Source organism: Corvus hawaiiensis, chromosome 3, assembly GCF_020740725.1.
Source record: "Corvus hawaiiensis isolate bCorHaw1 chromosome 3, bCorHaw1.pri.cur, whole genome shotgun sequence".
Classification (NCBI taxonomy): domain Eukaryota; kingdom Metazoa; phylum Chordata; class Aves; order Passeriformes; family Corvidae; genus Corvus; species Corvus hawaiiensis.
The window spans coordinates 104267339-104293429 of record NC_063215.1 but is presented as its reverse complement, the minus strand read 5'-3'; the positions used below and the strand labels follow the sequence as shown (position 1 = coordinate 104293429).

Below are 26091 nucleotides of genomic sequence, written 5' to 3'. Positions count from 1 at the left end.
GCACAATGCTGATAGGGAACTATTTCTTTGTGCCCTGCAATACCTGCACTGATTCTAATGTAACTTTTTCCTGTGAGAATCCAAATAATGATTCCTGTGATAAAATCATAAAATCTTCATTGTTATTGTATTGTGACAATCATCTGGTTTCTGTACGCCAGCAGATATTAACTTCTTTCTCTACTTGTATTGTAACCTTCAGAGTTATTTCCTGAGACAAAATTTCCTCCTGTTCTCACTTTAATTTATTGAAAGGGGAAGCAATGGAATCAAACAAAAACGGGAAGGGAGAGAGGATGAGACAGAGAGACAGGGCCCAGTTTATTTTTACTGTGGGGAATAGAAAGCGCTGAAATCTTTAATATATTTGGAATAATTCTTGGAGATGCTTTAACTTGGATCATCTAACTGAGTGGTTCTGCTCAACTACATGGCCATGAATAGGATATCTTTAGGGTCATTATTCTGTCTTGATAGAAATGAGATGAAATAGCTAGTTCTTGTAAGAGTTTTGGGAACATTATTCTCTTTTACCTTCAGTCTAGACTTTTTCCCCATGTTTACCATCTAGAAACAGCTTTCTAGGTAAAAGGCTGAGAACTCCAGGTTCTTATGTAACTTTGCAAGTGTCCAGGTACTTGTAGTCTGCCCCTATAAATTACCTATATGAGTTCTGTAGCTTAATGTGCAACAAAGATGTTTAAAGTTGTTATTTCTAGGTGAAAACCTATGATGTATGCCCATTTCAAACTTCAAGTGAAGTTGATGAGAGCTTCGGATGACCAGGTGCTATAGGATTTGGCTTGTAACTAACACTTGTATCACATCTATTTAAGTGCTCCTATTGTGTCCACCGCTGTAGCTTCCAAGTACTCTTCAGTGCTCCAGTTCCCTTTTCCCTTTGCTGAGCAGCACTGTCAGACGAAATGACCTTAATTTACTATTTTAGCCACCATACTGCCAATGCTTGTCTCTTCCCTGTCTGTGCCCTGCATCACGTAGCTGTAACTACTGTTGAAGGCATAGGAAACACAAAATCCAGGCTGCACCCAGCCCAGGTAAGCTATTAATACTGGTAACTTTCAAACCTTCTATGCACGTTTTCATATGTTAATTAAACCTGTCTCAGGGCACTGGGACCTCCACCATAATGCTAAATCCACGAGGCTGACTCTGAGCAGTCCGTACTTTCAGGAATGGCTAAGTGACAGAATCAAACTCCTGGGACAAGGCTGCAGCTCTGTTATGTGCCTAACAAGTTAACTGGTGCTATCCTGGCTGAATTGCCAGTGCTTTTGTTCTAGGGCTACATGGCTATATGGGTCCACATCCTGGTCTGGGAAGGCTGATGTTGTGGGGAAAGCCAATATTATGACCTGGAGCTAGGAAATCTGAGATAGGTTTGGGCTCTCCTATGGCCTTCCACAAATGGCCTTGGTTTCTGATCTTGCATAGTTAGGTAGTACTCCCCACAGTAGTGAAGTTAGGTTTGGTTCAGAAACGTTTCTGGAGTCCCAAAACATTCTTGGTGAGAAAGAGTGATGGGAACATGAAGCCTTGCTCTTGTGGCCAGGTGTTACAATGCAGCCTTGCCTCTCTTTGTCAGAGACTCTGCTCCCTTAAGGTAAACTGTGATTCACCTCGGTTTGCCCAGTGGGTGGGACTTGTGCCAGTATCTGAGGAGTAAACAACAAAGTGAAAAATAAGTTACATGCGCATGACTGGATGGCAGCCAGTCTGACCTTCGTTTATTTGTTTTCTTTTCCCTCCCCTTGCCTGAAGATTCTGACAGCTAAGTTTTGAAATTCAAACTCAGGTCTAAGCAGGTAGCCCCAGCCTTCCTAGCACAGTAAATCTAAAGAACTCCTGATCTCGCTGGAGGCTTCTAGTGGCCTTCAGTCACATTTTGATTTGAAGCCTAGGTGCAAACTTTTCAGGCTGCTCTTTTTTTTGAAGTCTGTCTCACAGATTAATTGACCAACTCATCAAGGAACATCTGATGATAATCTTAGCTCCTCTCGTGAGATTGTTTTTAATAGAGATATTACAGAAACAAGCACAACAATGAGCTCACCTTGATATTATGGGCTAATGGCGGTTTTTACTTTCTCTCAGGAGAGAATAGCAAAAAGTCATGGATCCCAGTGTGGCTTTTGCACTCCAGGCATTGTCATGTCCATGTACACATTGCTTCGGAACAACCCCGAGCCCCACATGGAGGACATTGAAGATGCTTTCCAAGGTAAAACACACAGCCCTGCAGAGGTGCAACCTGTTCTGCTTTTATTACATCTGCTTCACCCAGTGGGATGGAGGTGCACCTTTATTTATTTAATGTATTTTGTTAAAAATAGCTGATTGTTGTTGAGGTTAAGAAGTAGCTTTTCCACTAGGAGACCGGTCAGGTGCTATGAAGTGAACATTGTAGTTCATAAGCAAGGGCAAGTGGCCTCAGTCTGGCATTAGGAACCCACTAATTTTAACAACAGAACAAAAGGTGGCCTGTCCCTAAGGGGCTTCAAAGAGTGTCCTTCTTTATTCATTGCTGTCACAAGAGCCTGCAGAGGTGACAGAGAATGTGTGGGTCAGGCAACCTCAAGTCAAGGACCAAGACAGCAACATACAATGATGGAGTGGGGCAGAATCCAACTGTGTAAATCCTGTGAGAGGCTGCTGTTGTTGCTGAGGTTAGAGTCATTACTGTGCTTCCAGCAGTGAGCTGAGAGGAATGATGATGCAGGAGAAAGCAATCTCTGTGTAATTCAGGAGGCAGACTAGTTGGTATACTGATAAGACTCACACAATTGAGATAAATGAATACTGAATAAGACAGATTGAATTTGTTCTAAATGAATTTCAATTTAAATTTCAACAAAAAGGGATGGTAGGCTTGTTGCAAGGTTCCTAATGAAATTTTCCTCCTCCCAGTTTTTTCATTAGCTGTATCAAGATTTGACAAGCTTTTGTGAGAAACAATAAAATGTTCTAAAAGAAGAGAATTTTTTAGCCAAATGACACTAAATCCTTATCCTTTTGCTCTGGCAATACAGGGAACTTGTGTCGGTGTACAGGCTACAGACCCATTCTGGAAGGATACAGGACTTTTGCTAAAGTAAGTGGCCTCAGATGATGTTTTAAAAAGCCTGGAAGGTTGGCTGTCTTTCTGTGTTACTGAAACACACCGTGAGCTCAAATGGGGAGGAAGGAAATACATATGCTCCAACAACCCAGCTCCAGCTCTTGACCTCTTTGTATGTGATTCATGCATTAATAATTCAGAAAGACCAAATCCTTTACTCACTGCACTTGCTGGGAGACTTGAATAAAGTCCACCTGATGGTCACTTTTTGGATCACAGATAATCAGACTCTATAACTCTTTTCCATAAGTCTTGGAAAAACTCATCCTCTCTGCATAATACAGCTTGCAACTGATCCTGGTGTGGACAAAGTGTAAAGGTATGGTGCGCAGTTAGGGACATGCTGTGGAGGAATCTGGTGAGGAATTTGCTTTCTTGAAAGATCAGTTGCAGAGCAGGAATAGCTCTGGAAAAAAGTTGAAGTCACTGTTGTACAGCTCTTGCCCAGAATTCTTCTGCTGCTTTGGGTGAGGTGTGAAGTTTTGCCATAAATTTTCTCTAGTCCCTTTGTACCTGAAAGAGTGCTGGAGGCTGTGAAGAAGAGTAGATCATTATGTACTTCAGTGATTACCAACTACTCCTGGGTCTACACTGGTATTAAATATCAAAAGAAAAGAATTTACAATGATGCCCATTAATTTCATGTTATTATTTTATTATCCAGAATTGCAATCAATGAAAGAGAATACAAGCAGGTGTGAGATCCTTTACAAATTGTTGATAGATCCAGTTAATAAAAGCCTACTTGGATTTCCAACAGGCTTTGCACAGTGTCTCACCAAAAACTTTTAAGGACAATATGGGCTAAGAGGGAAGATCTCTGTATGGATGAAAGATTGGTTAAAAGGCAGGAAATGGCAAGTAGGAGAAAATGGTATATTTTTGCAGTGAAGGGAGGTCACTGCTGTGGAGTTCTGCTGGGACCTGTGGTGGGAAGCAAGGCTGGTGCAGCTGTCCCTAAATGTGGTTGAAAAGAGTGTGACTAGGGATATGAGAAAATAAGCTAACAGATATCAAGTTAGTCTGGGTAGTGAAGGCAGGAATTGGCTTTGAGGAATTTCTGAAAGACTTTATGAACCTGAGAGACTGGAGAATAGAAATGGATACAAAATTCAGGGCAAATACATGCAAAGCAACTTATGGAGTGAAAGGCAGTCATTTCACATTTAAAACGTAGGCTGTGAACAGACAAGTTTCCATGCAGGAAGATGATCTTGGAGGTCTGGGAGGCAGGTCCATGGAAACATCAGCTCAGTGCTCACTGGCAGTGAGAACAACATTTCAAAGGGTAGAGGACAAAACAGAAAACATTGCCATGGCTCTTCCTACACTTGAGTACTCTGTGGAGTTCTTCTCTCATCTCTAACAGGGTATAGCAGAATAGGAGAAGATTCAGAGAAACGGAGCAAGGTTCACATCTGTGGCAATCTGACTTCCAGACAGGGGAGCACTGAGTGCACCTCAGCCTCAAAAAGAGGAAGGGACTCTACATAGCACATACAGTGGTTTCTGTTGAGCTTTAGTAGAGATCAACAAAATTGTGATTAGCAGGTGGAATGTGAATAGGCAACTGCTATTTCCTGCTTCTCCCAGTAAAAGAGCATTTCAAGAAATGAAACTAATAGGAGTCAGATTGAAAATGAAGGCAGATGATCTGCCTGGTGGTATTGTATGTGCTTGTCCCTTTCAGTCTTCTCTGGGTATCTCCTCACAGCTCCAGAGGTACTGGTTGAATGGTCAGAATAGCTCCAAACCAGAGTAAGAGGTTTACCAGTAGAGTGGGCATGACCTTGTCATCACGCTGCAGGATATTGCAAGAGAAACACCTACTTGCTTGGCACCTTTCATCTCCCACTTCTGCTTTGGATGTAATTAATGTGGGATCAATTTCTCTCAAAAGGGGATCAAGCCTACTTTGTTTCCTTAGAGTCTGCACTTTTTTTCTCAGTACAGTTTTTGTTCCCACAGGATGTGAATTGCTGTGGTAGTGTTGCCAATGGCACTGGATGCTGTCGTAGTGGGAGGGAAAATACCATGGTAAGCTGAATGTTAAACCCATAACCTCGATTTTCAATATAGCATTGGAGCTTTGATGTATTAGCCACCTCTCTGGCTCTGCTGTGGTGCAGACATTCAGAACTCTCTGAGCTGTTTTCAGTGTCTGTCTCTTGGAAGATGCTGGTTCTGTGTATGTCCTATTTAGCATGGATGGCCATCATGAGATGGGTTTTAAAACAGTGACGTTCCTTCTGAGTCTGCAAGGTGCAGCCCTCCTGTGAAATAGCACGGTGACAGCTGTAAGCAGTGTGTTACCAGCTTCTGGTGCATTGAAGTGATGCATCTGTCTGTGAAAACAGATCTGAATTCCCCACTGTGATCTTCCCCAAACTTTGCTGTCCAATGGTGAAGGAATTTCCTCTCTGTTCCAAAACTGTACGTTTGGAACCTTTTGGAATACCTGGAGGGAAAAAAGTTAATCACATTGTATGTACCAGTCTAGGTAAAAAACAAATGAAGGGATGGAAAGAAGAAATTGGTGCATAAGGTAGTGCGAATATAAAATGAATTTAGGAAACACAGAATATAATGAAATCCATTACCAGAAATTTCCAGGAAATTTCTGTGGATTCTTTTTTAGGAAGCATCTAGTGTTGTATGGAATATTCCAGCAATTCAGACTGCTTGGAGTCCTTTCATTCAAGCAGTTTATTAATGAAAAAGAGGACTGCAAATTTTTGAAGTTTAGGGATTGATAAAAGGGAAGGACTATATTCTGTGAAAGTTGCAATGTTCTGACGTTGTTTAGAATAGCTGAAGTGTGCTTGTTTCTTCTTCAGAATGGGGGCTGCTGTGGAGGAAAAGCGAATGGTCCAGGCTGCTGCATGAATGGAAAAGAAGACAGTGTGGTAAGGTGCCTCTCAACTATTAGATTTTTCTTTATTTCTGATGCTTTAAAGTCTTAGATCTGACTTCTTGTATGCCCAAGCCCAGTGTTTTTATTTTAGCAATATTTATGCAAAGCAGTTTAGACTAGTTTATATTTTATGGTCAGAAGAGCATACGTCAGAAAAGGTATCTTTGACATAATTTAACATGCCACTGTGAAAGGAATGTCACTTTTGATTGACAAAAACATATTAGTGTGTTCAGGGTTGAGGCTTCTGACAAGACAAGCAGGGGAATCAGAAAAATATGACTGAAGAACCTTACATGCTGAATCAGGTGGCATCATTTTGCTGTGTTTGCCATGTTTTGCTCTATGAAATAGTAACAGGGATTTGAGTAGAAAGAGGAATGAGTTATGGTTGTATGTGGAGAGCTTTCTCCTCAGTCACTAGTGATTTGCATTTTCTCTGTCACAGACAATGACATCCTCCAGCCTGTTCAATTCTTCTGAGTTCCAGCCACTGGATCCCACACAGGAGCCAATCTTCCCACCAGAGTTAATGGTAAGTTCATTCAAAAAGGAATAGCAGTGATTTGTTGGCTTTGTTGTTCTGTACAAGGTTTGAGTGACTCTGTCCTGAGGAAATGACAGGGCAAAAATGGCTGCTAATAAAAGAAAATGCATGGGCATGAACCCTTCCCTGTTTTATAAAACAGAAGGTGTTTCAGCCAGGGTGGTTTAAAAGAAATATGCAGGCCAGGTGCCTGCTCCAGCTGTCTGGCTTTCCTCTCTGGTTCTCACCATATGTGTCTCTGCTCTTGGGTTGCCTTCCTTTCCAGTCACTGCCTGTCTGGGGGTGGAACAGTTGCTAAAATCCAAATGTCAATTTACTAGGTCAGATGGGAACTTCTACATCAAATATGGATATATCTGAGCTTGTCTCCCTGTGTTCCCTTTATAGTGTAGGAAGAGAAGTAGGAACTACAGGATGTAGCTGAATACATGTCCCAAATAGTTGACTTTTCAAAACACTTCTCTCACCATAGCAGGAGTAAAAGTTGGTTGGCTCACAGTGACATTAAAAGTTAGATGAGATTAGTTTCTCTCCATGTTTCATTCCTGTCTTTCCTCGGGATCCTTCCCCCTAAGCAATGTGTCCCAGCAAGGAATCTAATCCAGCACATGACGCATTTACAGCTTCCTTCACACTTAACAACAACTGAAATTCAGTCATTAGTTCCGCTGCTGTATCCAGCTCAAATGTGTCATGAGCTTCAGCATGAGTAGGTTCTCTTAGACCATAGCATGAGATATATTCAGCTTGAGATAGGGCTCCTCTGTTTCTTCTCCAAGATGTTCTCCTGCCCAAGGGTTGATCTCACATTTTCTTCAGTCACGGGATGAAGTAGTTAAAAAGCGAATCAGAACCTGGCCTACCAGGTAATTGCAATTCATCAGTGCTAAAGACTGACATTTTTGGATTGAGATGAGAATGGAAAACCCATTGAAGCAACTGAAGCCATGGGCATCAGCCAGACCCTTGGTCAGATGGATCCTGCTGGCACAGATCTTGCTAGGGAGATGTGGCAGCAGGATGCACCTGGCAGTATCAGGAAGTGAGAACTTTTGTCAGCATGAAAGACTTTCATCACTGCTAGCAGAAGGATGGGGAATGGCAAACTGCCAACAAGTGTGGATATCCCAGCCTCCCTATCAGTAACTCAGCTGAGATGGAGCCCAGTGTGGCACAGGCATGGGCAGCATGTGAGCAGGGATTCTTGGCTCCATGTAGAGGCTGAGCTCTATCTGAATTCCCTTCTGCAGACTCAGAGTAACAAACAGCAGAAGCAGATGTGTTTCAAAGGCGAGCGTGTGATGTGGATCCAGCCCACAACTCTCAATGAACTGGTGTCTCTCAAATCCCAGTACCCCAATGCCAAACTCGTTGTGGGGAACACAGAAGTGGGTAAGAGAAAGAGCTGATACTTATTATGAACAGTTGGAAAACCTTCCATTAAGTATTTTGTGAGAACACTGCAAATGTAAACCTCTTTCATGTCATTGCTGTTAAAAAGCTATTTATTTTTCAGGTTGCATGTAGGAACAGATTTTCTTCTCAGGTAGATTAATCTCACAGTGAATGTTTTTCCTCATTCTTTGCTGTGTCAGGTGTAAAAAAGGCTAATCCAGATCCCTGAGCCTTTGTGCTATTTTGTGGAATTTTGAGAAAAGGGGAGTGACACAGCATAAAATATCCCCATAATCAATTGAATTCAGTCGTGAAAGCTGCATTTTGAAGGACTTCAGTGAGCAAACTCTCAAGACTTGAAATCTTACTGTCTTCTCGCACCAAATAGATAGTCCTGCAAACATAAGTGCTGAGGAGGAAAGTTCAGACATATTTAGTAATTCTGTTGTCCTGAGCAATTAGTTAATGAAATAATTCCTAAGTGTTGTAGAGTTCATTGTATTAATTTTTCTTTCCTGAAGATGTTATGTACAAGAGTAGCCATGTTATACAAGTACCAAACAGCGTCTTTTCCTTAAGGTATCGAGATGAGGTTAAAGAACCTGCTGTATCCAGTGATAATAGCACCAGCATGGATCCCTGAAATGAATGCTGTTCAGCACACGGAAACAGGTGAGCAAAAAAGAGGCAGAACACCTGCGAGGTGAGTGGGGACTCCATGGAATAATAAAGAGGGTGTGAAGGAAAATCCCCAGACTAAAGATTGCTTTCTGCATGCATTATAACTTTCCCATGCAGGAAATCCAGTGAGTGACATGTAAAAAAGGTGAGCTGGGGATGTTTAGCCTGGAGAAATGGAGGCTCAGGGGTGGCCTTATCACTCTCTACAACTACCTGAAAGGAGGTTGTAGGAAGGTGAGGGTCAATCACTTCTCCCAGGTAACCAGTTACAGGACAAGAGGAAATGGCCTCAAGCTGTGCCAGGGGATGTTCAGATTGACATCAGGAAGAATTTCTTCACTGAAAGCATGGTTTAGGATTGGAATGGGCTGCCCATGGAGGCGGTGGGGTCACCAATCCTGGAAGTGTTCGAGAAATGACTGGATGTGGCTTTTAGTGCTATGGTTTAGCTGATGTGGTGGTGTTCAGCAGAGGCTGGACTCAGTGATCTTGGAGGTCTTTTCCAACCTTAACAATTCTATGATTCCATTTCCTTTAGCTTTGTGATGGAAATGGGTCAACCTTACAAATAGAAGTACCTAGGACAATGTAGGCCCAATGTCTGGTAAGGTTTTTAAAGTGTGGAAACTGAAAAGGAGTTGGAGTTTGCTTCCCAAAGGACAAACTAATACCTATAGGAGGCGAATATCGTTAATAATACACTGATGCAAAAGGGTGATGCATCAGCATGAGCTGTGGCTTAAAGGTGAATTTTGTTCAGAGGATGTGATGTTTACAGGCAGTGCATTCTAAATAGTCTGATATAACAGAAGGTCGAGTTAAACTCAGTGGCATCTAGGCTTTGCAGACACAGTTGTAACCATCCTTCTGTACCTCAACATTTTGGAGAACAACAATTCTTTTCCTTTGTTTGTTTACAGGGGTCACCTTTGGCGCTGCCTGTACCCTGAAGTCAGTAGAGGAGGTGATGAGAAAAGCAGTGGCAGACCTTCCTCCATACAAAACAGAGGTCTTCCAGGCTGTCCTGGAACAGCTGCGGTGGTTTGCAGGGCCACAGATCAGGAATGTTGCTGTAAGTGACTCGGGAGCCCCAGGGGCTGTAGTTGAAAGCTCAGTCTGAGGAGCTGCCCTGCCTCGTGCCGTCCTGGTGTGCCCTGTGCTTCTCACACAAGAACATTTGCAAACCTTGGGAAAGAAACCAGCACACAAAAATCAACCCCAGAAACTGGTGGGGTCTCAGCTGATGTCTGTGCTGCACTGATGTCACACATCCAGCAAGCAAGGGAAACATAGCAGTTGACCAGGTCTTCCATTGCTGTTATCACCAAGTGGGGGAAGCTGTTGTGAGATTTGGCTAATTTAACAAAAAAGGTATTTAGAGTGCTGGACAAACTTCAAAGAAGCAGATGTGTGTATTATTGCCATGACAACTAGGGCAGTCATAGTGTTAATGTATCAGATCTGGCAAATTTTCCTCTAGTTTTAAAGGGGAAGGTGTGTTCAAACTCCATGTACTCTAAGAAAAAAATATCAATCAAGCAGTTAAATCAACCTACCAAACAAGAACTTTAGTTCCATGAGACATTGTGCCATACATCTGTATTGGAGCCAAAAACCTTGGGTTCCTGACTGGTACTGAAAAGACCCTTTATACTATGATGGATATTCCCTTAATGGCAGCTACAGTCATTGAATTTTGGTATGGTTGTGCGTACAAGGTTAGAGCATAAGATAGTCTTGATGCATTAACCAAACACTGTTCTAAATCTGTTTCAGGCAAATGTTAATATTGTCTGAGACAGCAACTGATTTTGTGGGCTTTAGGTTTTCCCAATTAATTAAAGGCCAAAAATTGCTTAGATTTTTAATATTTATCTGGTGCATTATTTTCACTCTAGGCTATTGGTGGGAACATAATGACAGCAAGCCCAATTTCTGACTTAAATCCTGTGTTAATGGCAAGTGGAAGCAAACTTACTTTGATATCAAAAGGTAAGTTACATTTCCCTGTGGCACTGAGGGGAGTGGGATAGTCAGAGTCCTCTGCCATGGGTTGTTAGGTCAGGCCAGAACTTGAAAGTGGAAATTAACATTATTAGTCTGAGTCTTCGGTGTTTTTACCCTTTTTGAGGCTAAAGTCCTAAAGCTAGGTCAAAGGTTGGCTTGCTAAAGAGTTTTGAACTTCTTTGCCAGATTGAATATCTGGTACTGCCTATGTACTTACAGATATGTCCTTGTGAAGAGCTGGTTGAAGATGTGTATTAATGAAAAAGAATAGGCATGAAATAGGCATGTCACTATTGTACTTTAATCCTTCTGGTTTGTTCAGATAAAGACCGAAGCATATTATGTTTATCTATGAAGAAAGCCAAGCATCTTAGTTGTTATTTATTCTTAGAAATAATTTTTTAAAATAGGATCCTTGAAGTAAGTGGACCATCTGATCACTGAACTGAGTGCTGGTTTGTGTGTAGGCCATGGAAAGGAGAAAAAGGGCAATTTCATTGGACTGTTGGAAACTGGCTCACCTGGAAGCTCAGATTTAATCAGATAAAGAAGGAAGGAGGTCTCTTTAATCAGTTCCTGTGCAGAGAAAATTTAATATATAGGCAGAGGCTGCCATAGATTCCATAAATACCAAAGTAAATCTGAGAAGTTCTTCCTGATTTGGTGAAAAAGGAAAATTTGTGGAAAAATGAAATCAGATATCATATGAAGAGTGATTTGTGTAGGTTGAAGGCTTTTTCACACATATTTTCACACATATTATTGCCATTCTTCATTTATTCACCATTGATGTCTCTTTGCTCTATAGAGGGCAAAAGGACTGTCACGATGGATGAGAAGTTTTTCACCGGGTACAGAAAGACAATAGTTAAGCCTGAAGAAATACTTCTCTCTGTTGAAATACCCTACAGCAGGAAGGTAAGCTTGTAAGAAAAAAACTTCACTGTCTGTGGAGCTAAAATGCTGTTATTTGAGTGTTGTTTTCAAAGTTAGGCACCTTTTTCCTGACTGACCTCCAAATGCTTATGTTAGTCCCAAGTGGACCAGGAAGCAAGTGAATTATTTGGAGAAAATCTAGCAGCACGCTATTTTTGACAAGCAAGGAGAGCAGGGCTCTATGATAAAGTATGGCAAGCCCAAGAATTTTTCTAGTGCAAGAAAGACAAATTTCACTTTATTATCTGAAGCTTTTTGAGTGCATTTGGTAATGATGAAAAGTGTCAAAGTGATGTTCCCAGAGGTAGAAGTTCAGAAGAAGTAGCACAGAAAAGATTTTAGCAGTTCCTGATGTAGAGTGACGTTAATGTGCCAAAGATCCCTGCTTAATTTCTGTGAGCTGAAACAGGAAAAGAAATGGGGAAAAGTCCATATGGGTAAAAAGGAAGCTCAGTTTCTGCATTTTGTCTTGCAAGATATAAACCACAGGGACTGACAATTAGGGCGTGCAACTTCAAATGAGGCTGCAAAACCTGCTTCGAACAGAGCAATGAGTGCTACTCTGCTGTAGCAGCATAAACCATAACAGAGTGTCTAAGAAGTAAAACCCTTCTTTTTCCTTTAAGGCTGAGAACATCAGACTTTAATTTTATGCTTGTGAAGGTATTTACCTTCTTAGGGCTTGTGGCCCCAAGTCATAAGATGCAAGGATTTGCAGTATAGCGACACATTTTCTTTATAAATGGAAAACACAGATTTACCTGAAATACAATTTTATTATGGGACAGAACTAATAAATGCCTTGTCTATCCTCTCAAATTTTTCTATTTAACTACTAAGGGAAAAAATTATTTTATTTAGGGTGTTTTCCATCTATTTCTGAGTGATCCTTCTTTGGTCTTGTGATAAAAGCATTGCTTTTTGCCAAAATGAGAAACACACTTGAGGCTGCCAATGGAAAACACCATATTCCTCCATCCATGTGACAGTCACATGGCAATTTCACAAACCAAACAAATGCTTACAAGCAGGGGCAGTGGCTTCAGCCCTAGGTTATATGCAGCTCATTGATCTGAAAAACTAAAACAACTTTTGAACTCTCAACTTCATGGTTTCTTGGCTGATCTTTGCTCACAAGTAGGAAGGCTGAAGTTCTTCAGGGCAAGTCTGAAGGTGCTGGCATGTGGCAGGCAAAGTTTTCTGCAACTGTGATTTCCTCATGAATGGAAGCAGGGCTGTGTCAGCACACAGCTAGATAGAATTTTTTGGTTTATCTTTGTTTGAAACTGATGTTATGCCTTGCATTCATGTAACTTGTCACACCAAGGGTAAGACTGGCCGAACAAAAGAAAGAATTAACATGCTCTGTTTTTTACCAAGAGACCCAGGTAGGCATGGCAGCTGATGGGATGGTTCACTTACATACACTCCTAGTGAGGAAAGGTTGTGAGTGCCTTTCCTCCCACAGAACTCTGAATCAAGAAAATTAAGGTGTCTTGTGAGGAGAGAAGGCAAATATTGTCGTCTTGTTGCAATCACATTATTGGAAATCTCTTGATTATGCAGTAAGAGAGGAGGCTGCTTTTTCTCCTCTTTGAAAGCTAATTGTTTTAACAAGCAGAGTGGCAGAATGTCCTCACTGGAAGGATGCTATTGATGCTCCTCTGCTATTGTCTGCTGGCTGCTGAGTAATTATTTGAATTTAGGAAATGAAGCACACCCTTCAGTTATATCTGCAGTAACAAGTCCTTGGTGCACAAAAGGGGCCTCTTGTGAAACTGTTCTCATTGTCAACAGAAGAGAAATTGTTCTATCCAATAATGAAAGAATTGCTGTCCACTTCAGATTAGAAGCAATTAATGGAGCAGACTGCTGTTCTGTGTGCAGTCACTTGGCTGAGCTGTTAGAGAAGAAACTTGTCAGAAAACTCTCCAGAAGGGCAGTGCAAAGACATCAGATCTGATTCCTCTCTTAGTCTGCAGGGTGCCTGAACAGCAATTTGTCCTAACCTGCAGTACAGGCAAGAGGACTGACCATGCTGTGACTCCAGGGTGACGCTGTTACACGTGTGTCCTGGTAGAGTGTTAATCTCATATTTACTGCCACTCTTCATAGGAGAGCTGCTGAGTTTTGTGTGCTGTAGTTGCTGGTGCATTTACAAGAATTTCCTCTCTCTGTGGAGACCAGGATAGTAACTGAGAATTCTATTTGCAGTTAACAGATTGAATTTTTCTGTTTTTATTAATTCGTCTGGTCTACTCTAGAACTGAGTGATATTTGTGATTATTGATTTCAGTTCTTGCAGATTTCAAAGAATTCTGAAGGGAAGGGGTTTAGGATATGGGTTTTACTGATGAGACTTCCAGCTTAGCAGCCTGGGAGGAAGAAAAACTTGCTGAGAAACTGTAATTTTGTTTATGTACAATCAATCTGTCTTGGTTCTTCCTCTTGAGATATGGAAAAATGTGACAGGTATGAGCAGATCTCTGTCAAAGCTTCTTCCCCCCCCAGTCCTAGGTTGGCTAATAACTGATACTGAACTGATACATTAGAATTAATCATTGAATTATGTGAAAATAAACAGAGCTGACTCAACAAACATGTCCTGCTTTGCCCTGCACAGTGAATCAACCAGATACTGTTCCCTGGAATAGCTCGTTCATGTAGAGATAGGTTAACAGCTTGTCCACATTTATACACCAAAGCATGCCAAGGTAGAGAATAAAGAAATATTTTCCTGTCTTCCAGGGTGAATATTTGTCAGCTTTCAAGCAGGCTTCCCGTCGTGAGGATGACATTGCTATTGTGACCTGTGGGATGAGGGTCCTGTTCCAAGATGGCACAAGCCGAGTGGAGGAGATAAAACTAAGCTATGGAGGAATGGCTCCTACCACTGTCCTGGCTCTAAAAACTTGCAAGGAACTCACTGGCAGGTAGGAGTTTTTCTGTGATAAAAAGACTGTATAATGGAACTGTGCTGATTTTTACAGGAGCATTTTAAATATCTAAAATATCCTAAATCCTCTTTAAAAGTTAAAGGAGAAAGGGGAAGAAGTATAGTTATGCTTCTGCAGCAGTGTGTTTTGTGTAATGCTTTGCTTCCTCCAGTATTCCTTACCCTCAAAGATCCATGTCGTTTTCTCATTCAGAGAGCCATTTTCTTGCCAGTTGTCTCATCTATTGGACTGGACAGAAGCTAGATGCATGCATGACCTGCAAAACTGGGTTCATTTCAAACTGGCCGGAAAAATCAGTGCTTTTATAATATCATAGCTTTGCCACATCTTTAGGAGGGATACCATGAGCCCAAGATGAGAGCAAAGCACACACGTGCTAAGAACAGATAGAACTGATGGCTGTTGCTTGAGAGCTTGTGGGAACAGCATGAAGCTGTGTCAGGGGAGGTTTAGTTTGGATATTAGAAAAAGGTTCTTCACCCAGAGGGTGCTTGGGCACTGGAACAGTGGAACAGGCTCCCCAGGGCAGTGGTTACAGCACCAAGCCTGAGAGAGTTCAGGAAGCCTTTGGACAATGCTCTCAGGCACATGGTGTGACCCTTGGGGTGTTCTGTGCAAGGCCAGAAGCTGGACTCGATGATCCTGATGGGCCCCTTCCAACTCAGCATATTCCATGATTCTGTGTCAGAAGAGTTAGTCTCCCCAGGTGAATTTAGGTCTGAACAAGGGCTCTGTGTCACCTTTGCTCCCTTGCAGAGACTGGAATGAGAAGCTGCTGCAGGATGCCTGCCGCTTACTGTCGGGTGAGATGGATCTGTCTCCTTCTGCGCCTGGTGGGATGGTGGATTTCCGACGCACACTCACCCTCAGCTTCTTCTTCAAGTTCTACCTGACAGTCCTTCAGAAACTGAGCAAGAGTGGCACTGTGAGTGCTCCTTGGGAAGGCAGATTTGGGGAAGGAGAACCTCTTTGTGCTGCCTTGGTGGGGAAGGCATGGGGAGGGTTCAGATTTGAGCAGAGTCACACCTGATCCATGCTGCAATAGCTGCCAGAGCTACTCTACTGCTTGCAAAACAGTGACTTTTGTATCTTCCCACTTGCTTCCTCGTGGCACCCTCACCTTGTGGTGGAAGGGTGTTGCTCTGTGGGTTCACAGGATGATTCCTGGACTTCTCCCATTTGCTGCATTACAAGTGGTCCTGTGGCTCTGTGGTTATGCTTGGCACGGAGCCTGAGCCTCGTTTGCCTTTAACTCAGTAGATTATGGATTACCTTAAGTGGAAGATGGAGAATGGAGAATATTCTGAGCTGCTAGGGAATGTGAGAAGAAGGGAAGGTGATTTTCTTTAATATGTCTTTGGCAGAAAAATATGTGTGAGCCTGTCCCTTCAAACTACATCAGTGCTACAGAGCTGTTTCACAAAGATCCCATTGCAAATGCCCAGCTCTTCCAAGTAAGTAGAAACTTTCCCAAGTAAGTAGCAGTGTCAGCATGGCATAGATGCAGGCTTTTCTGTAGCTCAAACTGTGCTTCTTATCTTCTTATCTCCCTCAGTATGGTCATCACATAAACTTATAAAATGCCATGTGTGAAGCTTGTATTTGGGTCTCAGTCCTTTCCTCACTTTAGGATACTATTCTTTCCTACCATTGCCCAAGACTGTTGCTGACAGCTTTATAAAAATCGCTTTTCCTCCTGTAGCCAGCTCTGTATCCAAACTGAAATTCTCCTTCAGCTTTCCCCAGTTACAGCCTGCCTTTCTTGGCACCTCTCAGGCTTCAGGCTCAGGATGTATCTTTTTTCTTAATTCTCTGTTAGTGACCCATTCTCTTCAGCATGGAGAGTAGAATCCAGTTTCAGAACTTGAACCTTCTTATGCAAGCTGTGAAATCAAACCCTTCTCTTCCACAGCAATTTCAAAACCCAAACCCCTTTCACTTCATTCCCTACAGCTCCCCTCTGTGTAGCTGCATCTCGTGGCATCTTGTTTACCTTCCTTTCCCACAGGACTGAGCCCCCATCCCATTCCCCATTCACTAGAATGTCTCACAGTGCCTTTTGCTCTCCCATCAATGCTTCCATCCCCTTCCACCCAAGCCAGTAGTAGTCAGCCCTGTGTTTTACTCCAGGAAGTGCCCAAGGGGCAGGCCGTGGAAGACATGGTGGGCCGGCCTCTGGTGCACGTTTCAGCAGCCAAACAAGCCAGTGGAGAAGCTGTGTACTGCGATGACATCCCTCACTATGAGAACGAGCTGTACCTAACGCTGGTGACCAGCACCAAGGCCCACGCTAAGATCCTGTAAGTGTCGCTTCTGACTTTCAGATGTTGGAAGCATCCGGTGCCTGGTGGCTTAGAAAACACCAATCTGTCAGGGTGTGGGTGAGAGAAAGGTTTTTGCTTAGGTGGGAACTGCAGTTCCTTGCACATTGTTACATGGAGGCGAGCAGTGTGTGTGACAGCTGCCTTGCAAGTCTGCGTCAGTGGGAATATGAAAGAATTAACACCAAACTTTGGGCTCTGCTGAAGCACAAAAGCCCTCAGCCTAGGCAAACTTTCTGCATTTCCCATCTCTTATACTCAGGCATGCAGGACTAAAAAGGAGCAGGGTAGGAGAGCACCACAGTGGCTAAGGAGATGTCATTTTAATCACTAACCAGAGCATGCAGCTTGAAGATTCTCTTTCTGTCTGCCTGAAAAGTTAGGTTGTAAGATGCAGTTCTACCAGCACTCCTGCTGGTGAGTCAGCTGTGTGCACTGGGTTTTGCCTTGCATGGTGCTTGCCTGCACTGGCTGTGGTCAAACCCCTCTGCACAAAAGTAATTTGTGAATTGGCTTCAGCTACGAGGTGTAGCCCTGCTTGTGTTAGGCTGTAGCAAGGTGGACAGGTCAGCATTTGGACGTGCAGCTGTCTCAGAAAACATCTTATCCATGCAGAGCATGACTGGTATCTAATTAATAACAATAGTGACTAACCAACTCCAAAAACACAGTCCTGCAGGTAATGCCATCTACATTCTCATATGAATTTTAATGCTGTCATATTGCAGGACTGACTGCCCCCACAATCCCTAATTTTGTTTACATGGTGGTGTCTCTGCAAGCTCTCATCTGCCCTCAGCTGCTTTGATGTGGGACACTCTGTGTTGCACGGGCTCGTGTCATCCTCAGCAGCCTTGCAATGTGCTGTTCATTCCTTAGGCAATACTTCCTGCCTAGTTAGGCTTCCTGTCCAGAGGTTTCCCATTGTGGCATGGGTAGCATGATGGTCATGGATGCAAGGATGTAGTAGTTGGCTCCCAGGTTATGAAAGAAACTGCTCTGTCATCATAGTTAATTTTCAGGTGTTGCAATGTGCAATGCAGACACTTAAGTGTTGTTGCTACCATCAGGGCAGATGGGGAGATAGAGAAAGCATCACGTCCATGCTTGTGACCACAACATGCAGTGTTTTCTAGAGGTTTCTGTACACATTCTCATGCATTTGCGTTGTGTACAGATATTTCAGGCTGGGACCCTCTAATATTCTGTAGAGGAAGTAGTAGAATATTTAATCAGGGGGCAAAAGTATCTCAATGATTTTGGCAGTCAAAATATTGAATCTGAAAACTTCTACCTCATCTGAGTTAGATTTTGAGCACCAAGTGTAAATCAGACATCATCTGCCTCTGCATTTGTAACTAAGGGAAAGTGTTAGGGGGTTGTTTGTGAGCTACTGCTGCAGAAACACAGGAAAGAGAACTTTCCAAAGAAAAATAGCATTTTGAGTTCCTGCTGTCTAAGGGTTCATGTGGGAAAGTGCATTCATATATGTAATGCCTTTTTAAAAAAGTCTGTGGCTCACTGGCATGCAGTAACAGCTGCTTTCAGGCACAGTTTATATCAAAGTTTCAGGAATCTAAACAAGTTGCTGAAAAAATTGCAGCAATTTACAGAAGGCAATAAATCATTCAGTCAGCAAAATCAAAGCCACAGCTCTTCTATTCACAACTGTTTCTGTAAAGCCAATGTACAGAATATTGCAAGAGGAACCTGAAAGTCTTTTGTAATGTATTTTTTACTAAGTTTCTCCATATAAAAATTAAATTATTGCCCTTTTTTAGTTATTTTGTCTCTGAGTTTTAAATCTATATATGATTCAAGCAGACAAGCATTTTGGTTAGATACCTCTTTTGCTGATTACCAAAGAAAGCCTTTCATGAAGGTTTTTGTCTTTTTGAGCGTCTCTTCTTTTGCATCCTCTTAAAAACCCTGAAGCTTCCTTGTGATCAATCCTCAATTGCTCCCTGGCTCACCCATGGCAGATGATACATGTCTGCACTAAAAATTCATATTTATGAATAAACAGGGAATTCTTGCCTTCATGGCAAAAATCATGGCAGCTAAGAAGACAGTGGAAGCACAGCATCACTAACACCAACTTGTCATCAAAGAATCTTTAGTAGATGTGGCAACTGGATCAAGTTCAGATGTGTCTTAGGGAAAAGATGTATGACATAGTCCAAAGAAGCAGGCTGGTGATCAGTCTCACAGTCAGGATTAACATTTTCATATAGATCCCAAATGATTTTAGTCTAGTATGTTTCGCTTTCTGTCACGGTCTCGCATGATATTCACGTGGCATAGCCAGCCTTGAGGGAATCAGGCCTGAATTTGTATTGGAATCTCATAATCACTTACACAAAGAAAAAATGAGAAATAACACTCTCTCTCCTTCTTTCTGTAGTTCTGTAGACACATCTGAAGCTCAGAGTGTCCCTGGGTTTGTGTGTTTTGTCTCCGCCAAGGATGTTCCTGGCAGTAACATCACCGGCATCGCTAATGATGAGACTGTCTTTGCTAAGGATGTGGTATGTAGCTAAAACTAGCCTTCTTCAATCATGGTGCTCAGGAGATAACATTTCTCATATTGTCCAGTCAAGCCCTCTGCTTTATGCAGAGATAATTCTAACTGCACTGGGGTCAATAGAAATCTTGGTGCCAAATTCAGTAAGGCCCAGTTCCCCTTGCCATGTGCCCCTCTCCTCTGTGTTATCTCCACGATTCTTCTCTAAGCTGCATCCCCCTGGGACAGGCTCACTCACTCAGCTGCTGTCCAAATTTGCTTGTGATTATTTTCCCTGGGCTGATTTTAAATAGACTGGTCTGAACAAACAGATGAAAAACTGCATAAAAGGAATAGACAAAGAGAATTATCACGAGTTTCTCGTTACTGCATACACGCACCCCAAATGATGGTGGGTCCTAATCTTGCCTGTAGGTCACCTGCGTGGGTCACATCATCGGTGCAGTCCTTGCAGACACACAGGAACATTCCAGGAGAGCAGCTAAAGCTGTGAAGATTAAGTATGAAGAACTTAAACCTATTGTCACAATTCAGGTAAGATGGCTCAGGTCTGCATCTGCAGTTGGCTTGGGACCCCCTGATGTCTAGTTCTGTTCTCACACATGTGGTTACTTAACCCCATGTTGTGTTTGTGATTGTGTTTGTGGGTGCAACAGGATATGGAGAGAAGGAATAATTTTGTATTTTAATATACAGAAGGCACATCTTTGATGCCCTACTGATTTAGAGTACATTAACTTTTTCTGTGCTATTTAAAGCTGAAACAAATAAACCAAACTCAGGCAGATATATTGTGCTCAGCAGAAATTTGTTTAAAAGAACAAGGTTACTGTGAGTTACATTCTTACCCACAGAGACTTGCTTTTAATGTTGTCTGGTATGACCCTGCTGGCTTCACTGATATCCATTCCCTCTTCATTCTCTCATTTATAACAAGCAATAATAAGGTGTGAAAATGTCTTTTCTAGCTCTGTCACTGCACTGCTCCTCTGAGATTTCTGCAGACCACTTGTCAAGTTTCTAAGCTGATGAAATTAATTTTCAGATGTTCACTCCCCACTGTGAACTGTATGGACACAGTCTTTAAGTGGCTTTTCTCAAAGCTGAAGAAATTAATGTCAACAATGTGTGATCATTTCATGCTTTTTTATTTTTTCTAATTAGAAAATTTGTTGACAAGATTTCCTTATGGGACAGTAAAAGCAAATAATAATATCTACACAGCATTCATATCTAGAAATGAGAAGGAAAAATCTATGAAGCCATTCTTAGTGGATAAATTAGAACCATGGGATTCTAATTAAATGTTTTTAATAGTCAGTATTTCGTACCATGTATTTTGTAATGTGAACTGTATTCATGCAAGAAGAAAGAGTCTGTGCACTGTCTCATGGAGACATTGGTACTGTCATCTGAGGACAGAGATTTTGGGTTGTTTGTGTGATTTGTGGATTCACAAACAATGTGTGAGACCTTTGCCTTTTCTGAGGCTTCTAGCTGCTTGTTCAACCAGGGAACATGAGAGTGGAGCCAAAAACGTGCTGATTTTTTGGTTTTTGTTGTTTGATCATTCTGTGGGTTTTTTTCATTATGGAAAGCTTCAGTTTTGGCAAAAGGAAAATGCCTTTGTAAAACTTCCCTTAGAAAGATGATTGTATATTAGCTCAGAAGTGAACTACTTCAGTGCTTCTTATCTGAGAGATTTCGTTTTCTCTTTGTGTCTTTTTCTCCCATTTTTCTTATTTTCCTTTCTCCCACCTTATGGGCTACAGACAAGAGTTAATATAAGTTATAGCTCTGGTGGCTACAGGCCTTTAGGTTTCGGGTCCACAATGTAAAATGAGTCACAAGGAGTACCTTAAGATTGTCCAGTTATGGTGTTGGTTGTGAAATTGCTGTGTTGCCAAAAGTTATTTTGTACTGCTTTTAGTCAAGTCTCTTGGCTATTCCCTTAGTTAGTGTCTGCTAAGTTCTTGTGCTTTTCATCTCGGGTATTTCTTCTTCAGTCAGAGGAAGTTTTGATTTCATTCCATTTACACAAAAACGTCATTGTGTTATTCTGTTTCCTAGGAAGCTATTGAGAAACAATCCTTCTTTAAGGATATAAAGAGGATTAATAAGGGAGATGTGAAGAAAGGATTTGAAGAATCTGATCACATTTTGGAAGGTGAGAATAAGCATTAATAATTCTTTTAAAATAGAATAGTTTGTGACAAAAGAAGTCAAGCTATCAGCCTCCTTTTAATGCATACACTACTGAGAGTAAGGCTTGCAGGAATAAATTAATCTCATATAAAGTTTCAGGCCAGTATACAAATTTTATTGTTTCAAACAGACCTGGATGCTCCCAGCTGTGCCCCAGAAAACACTCTTTTCCAATTAAAGGACACATTTTTCTTGAGCAAATATTCTACAAAGTGGTTGTTTTTTTTTTTTTTTCCCTGAAATGTTTCCCTATCCAGACATAGTCTGGTCTAAATCTTATAGACAGCCAATTTCCTTTAATCTGGTGTATGGCTGTATCTTAGGAAAATGGGACACAATGAACAGATCAGGGCCAAGACCAAGAACAGAGGTTGATTCTGACATTTAATTATGTGTACCATGACTGGAAATTGTACTCTCAGCACTGACAGGTAAGATGTCCTGGGAAAGAGCCACGTGCAGTGATAGAGTTGATTCCCAGTTGGATCATCTTAAGGCATTTTTGGGTTTCTATTTTTGTTCTCCTGTTTCAAAGTCTATAACCTTGTATTTTGTCGGCTCAGACTACACTTGATTTATTTTTTTTCCTTATCTCAGTGGTGTTACCAGTGTAGCCTTGAAAGACACCAAATACTGCATCTTAAGGGATGCTGGATCAATGGCATGGTGTACAGGCTGATTTTTGAAATGCCAGCCACTTGTGTTTTGGAATGAAGATTTCTAGAAAGTGGAAAGGAAGCAAGTCTGAATTTTTTATTGTGTTTTGTTGTTTTGTTTTGAGTTTATTTTTTGTTGTTTTTTAAACATTGAACCAGAAGTGTCCATTTTAGAGCTAGTGATATCCAGTGCTGGGCAAAGCAAAGGGTTGTCACCTAACACATGTACAAAGGCAGTAGATTGAAGACAACATGTCATGGGATACCACTTATAATACCAGGGATGCCCTTTCTATGGGGCATTTCTTTCAATTTTCTAGGAGAGATGTACCTTGGTGGTCAGGAGCATTTCTACCTGGAAACCCACTGTACTTTGGCTGTGCCAAAGGGAGAAGATGGTGAGATGGAACTCTTTGTGTCGACCCAAAACCCAATGAAGACACAGGTACTTCTCATTAACCTGGTGCCTAAAAGGCAATTGTTTCTCAGTTTCAGACTAGATGAATGGTTGTTTTATAGTTGCTCTTATTTTATTCTTCAGTTAAAAACCACACAGGCTTGGAGTTGAGTATGGGATGTAAAGTCCATATCCATCCTGCTGGAGTCCTGAATCTCTTTCCAGGAGATTCAGAGAGATTTCTGTTGGCAACACATCTTTGTCAACAGCAGTAACAGGCTTAGCCCTTTCTGGAGAGCATCCCAGCTGCTCAGGAGACATGGTGCTTGAATGACACATCAGAAAGAGAGGGGGTGAAACCACTGGCTGTGCACCAACTCTCCCATTCCATGAGATAGGCTGCTGGCACCATGGGGTGTCCTTGGCCTGCTTACTGGCTCACCAAGACTGTCCAAAGGTCTCTCAATGCAGCAAGGGTGGTATGGACATCAAACCCTGTGCTAAATGAGACCTGTGTCTTGGTAACCTCATCTTGCGTCAGTCTTTTCCTGATTCTGTCCCTGTGTGCTGCAGAACTGTGCCTTTTCCCCTCAGAGATCAAATGCTGGCCTTCCCCTCAGAGATCAAATGCTGGACTTACTGGCTCCAATTGCATCAAATCCAGTATTTGCACTGCTGCAATGGTTTCAGGAAGGCAGTGTGTTGGCATCTAGCTCTTAACGCCAGCTGAGCTCCCTACATGTTCTGCTGTTTTGTTTTTCTTTAGGAGTTTGCTGCTAATGCTCTGGGAGTGCCTTCAAATCGGGTTGTGGTTCGAGTGAAAAGAATGGGAGGAGGATTTGGAGGAAAAGAGACTAGGAGTACTATTTTGACATCTGTAGTGGCTGTTGCAGCCTTCAAGTAAGTTTGGGTGTGGGGAAGAAGGATTTTTTCCTTCAGATTGTCCCAGGCTGCCTCTTTCTGGAGCACCATTTGCACTGGAGCACTTTCAATACTCTCCATGTTTTCTTACTGTACAACTTACAGCAAGCTTGGAATTTCCCAAAGAAGGTGTTCTCAAAGGGTTCTTAGCTGGTAGGAGGGATTGAACCTGCCCAGAGGGGCTAAGTTTATGTGGGAATGTCAGCTTTTAATAGGAAAGGGGGAAAAACTCCTTACTCTATTCCTTTGGTGCTCTCTGAAAACTCTTGTATCTCAAATTATTTGCCTCTCCACCTCACTTCATCTCAAACCATTTCAAGATCCAGCACCAGCCATGTTTATTGTTTTGTTTAATAGAGGTATGAGAATCTTTTCCTTGTTCAAAACTCTGCTACACCAGTCTTGCTCCATTATTTATCTGCTCTTCTGCAAACTCCCTCGTTGGATTTTTCCCTAGGAAGGGTGGCAGGCCTTGGAACCCATGCTTTTCAAACCCCTAAAAACTCAGGGAAAGAACCTAGGCTGCAACCATTTGTGAAGAGCAGATTGGAAATGTGCTTCTGGTTTCTGGAGTTTTGCTGTGGGCTCATGTTTAACTCTGCAGGTTTGGGGTGAGCATGGCCTCTGAGATGACAATTCTGCCCTGCCTGTAACCCTGCCCTGCCCAGTACTGCCCTTACTGGCAGTGCTAGAGGGATCTTGCAACACAACAGCAGTTTGATACAATACCTTTGGAAGAGAACAGCCAAAATGAAGCTCTGTTTCTAAATCGACTTTATTTTTTTTCTGTTCTGAGCAAACAACCTGTTTTCTCTAATTAATCAGTAATGCATTTGCATTCTTTTCTTCTCTTTATCTCTGCCAGCCAAGCCACTGTTTGACATCCTGGAGGTTACAAAATAACATCTATGACATTCCGTAGATACTCGTACAACCTGAAGACAGGCACGCGGAAAGCAAAATTGTTAGGAAAAAAAGAGCAACTCCTACTCTCCCCCTTGTTTTCCTCTTTGGTTAATAAATAAGCAAATAAAAGCCAAGGTCAAATTGAAGGCTAGTTAGTACTTTACTTTGCATTATTATATAATTCCTATGGCATCCTCTCTTTCAAAGCCAAAAGAGTGCCTTGAGAAATAGTCTGGAAAACAATGATCGCTCAGTTATTAGCATCTGTCTCTAGAAGAAATTATCCTTTTTTTTAAAGACAATACTCTTTGCAAGAGTTTTCACAAACAGGTCCCAACTTTGGAGATGATTATTTTTTTTTACTCAGTCTTGCCATTTTCTTAAGAGGAAGACATATAAACCAAGCAGTTTACCCTTAACTCTCCATTGCCACTCTGGAAAGACAAAGAGAAGTCTTGTTCTGCAGGAACCATGTTGTGCATTTCAGGCTTTGCCTAAAAAGCTGTGCTCTTTAACAGAACTGGCCGTGCAGTGAGGTGCATGCTGGACCGAGATGAGGACATGCTGATAAGTGGTGGGAGACACCCCTTCCTGGGGAGGTACAAGGTATGCACACACATGAGAAGAATACATCTGGTCTCAGTGTTGTCCCCTGAGACATCAGAGAGCAGTAAGATTTTGTTAAAAACTTGCTGCTATGGTCATTTCACTGCTGATCTCCCCCACTGCAAATGGGCCGGGTCAGATGGACTATAGCATTTTTCCTGTTAAAGTGCTGCAGAAGTTATTTTGGCTTGCAGGGTTCCTTTCCTGTGACCTCAGCATAAATAATTCTGCCTTCCTTGCAACCAAGGCTTTGCTCCTGTTGACAATCCCATTGCTCTTAGAGGCTCCCCCATTCCTTTAAAGCATCCTTTACACAGCAATGTGCTTTGTTATCTTCCTTTCTGCTTCACTCCCCACCCAACTGCTGCTGCTTTTGAAAGCAAAAACCTGTTAAGGAAATTGTGGCTATGATAAGTGGCCAGCACTTAATTTAGAAGAATTCTCTGGAGCAAGATTGAAACATGCATGGACCCTTTACTGAGGAACTCCCTCAGATGCTGGCTGTGCCTGTCCTGTGCTGCACTGGGGACAGCCAGCCCTCTCTGCCTGTGTGAGATCCATTCAGTTTTTGGAGGGAAGCACAAACCAGAATATTTTGTAGAAAACTGATTACTGAGGAGACTCTCTTGACAGGTTGGTTTCATGAAGAATGGGAAAATCAAGAGTCTGGAGGTGTCATACTACAGCAATGGGGGCAACTCTGTAGACCTCTCTCATGGCGTAAGTAAAATTTTCTGATGGCTAATTAAGCAGAAGGTGTTTTTCTGTGCAACCTTTTGCTCTGACTTCAGAGACCTTTTGCTTACAGCATTGCTTGCACATGCAGCTCTTTGACATGACTGAAAACAGATTTTGAAGGGGTTTTGGAGCTTCTACAAATGCTCTCTGAGCCAAATGACCTGCCTTGGCATGTGCCACATAATTTTTATGGATGCTGTAATAACTCAGATTGAGCAAAGGTGTCAAAAATGTTTGCTTT

The 26091-nt window shown here is 42.1% G+C and overlaps 1 protein-coding gene across 1 annotated transcript in view; it reads left to right on the top strand.

Moving 5' to 3' along the window:
* The window catches only part of XDH (xanthine dehydrogenase), a 51046-nt gene that overhangs the window by 10460 nt on the left and 14495 nt on the right, over nt 1–26091 (top strand). Inside the window, exons 4-25 of the mRNA XM_048298722.1 lie at nt 950–1058; nt 2116–2242; nt 3051–3112; nt 5108–5176; nt 5977–6045; nt 6502–6588; nt 7851–7992; nt 8575–8667; nt 9597–9748; nt 10575–10668; nt 11492–11601; nt 14368–14552; nt 15333–15501; nt 15941–16030; nt 16707–16876; nt 19302–19425; nt 19836–19955; nt 21492–21588; nt 22603–22727; nt 23446–23579; nt 25025–25112; nt 25746–25832. Coding sequence (XP_048154679.1) covers nt 950–1058; nt 2116–2242; nt 3051–3112; nt 5108–5176; nt 5977–6045; nt 6502–6588; nt 7851–7992; nt 8575–8667; nt 9597–9748; nt 10575–10668; nt 11492–11601; nt 14368–14552; nt 15333–15501; nt 15941–16030; nt 16707–16876; nt 19302–19425; nt 19836–19955; nt 21492–21588; nt 22603–22727; nt 23446–23579; nt 25025–25112; nt 25746–25832 — 2503 coding nt within the window. The remainder of the gene's footprint in view (nt 1–949; nt 1059–2115; nt 2243–3050; nt 3113–5107; nt 5177–5976; nt 6046–6501; nt 6589–7850; nt 7993–8574; nt 8668–9596; nt 9749–10574; nt 10669–11491; nt 11602–14367; nt 14553–15332; nt 15502–15940; nt 16031–16706; nt 16877–19301; nt 19426–19835; nt 19956–21491; nt 21589–22602; nt 22728–23445; nt 23580–25024; nt 25113–25745; nt 25833–26091) is intronic.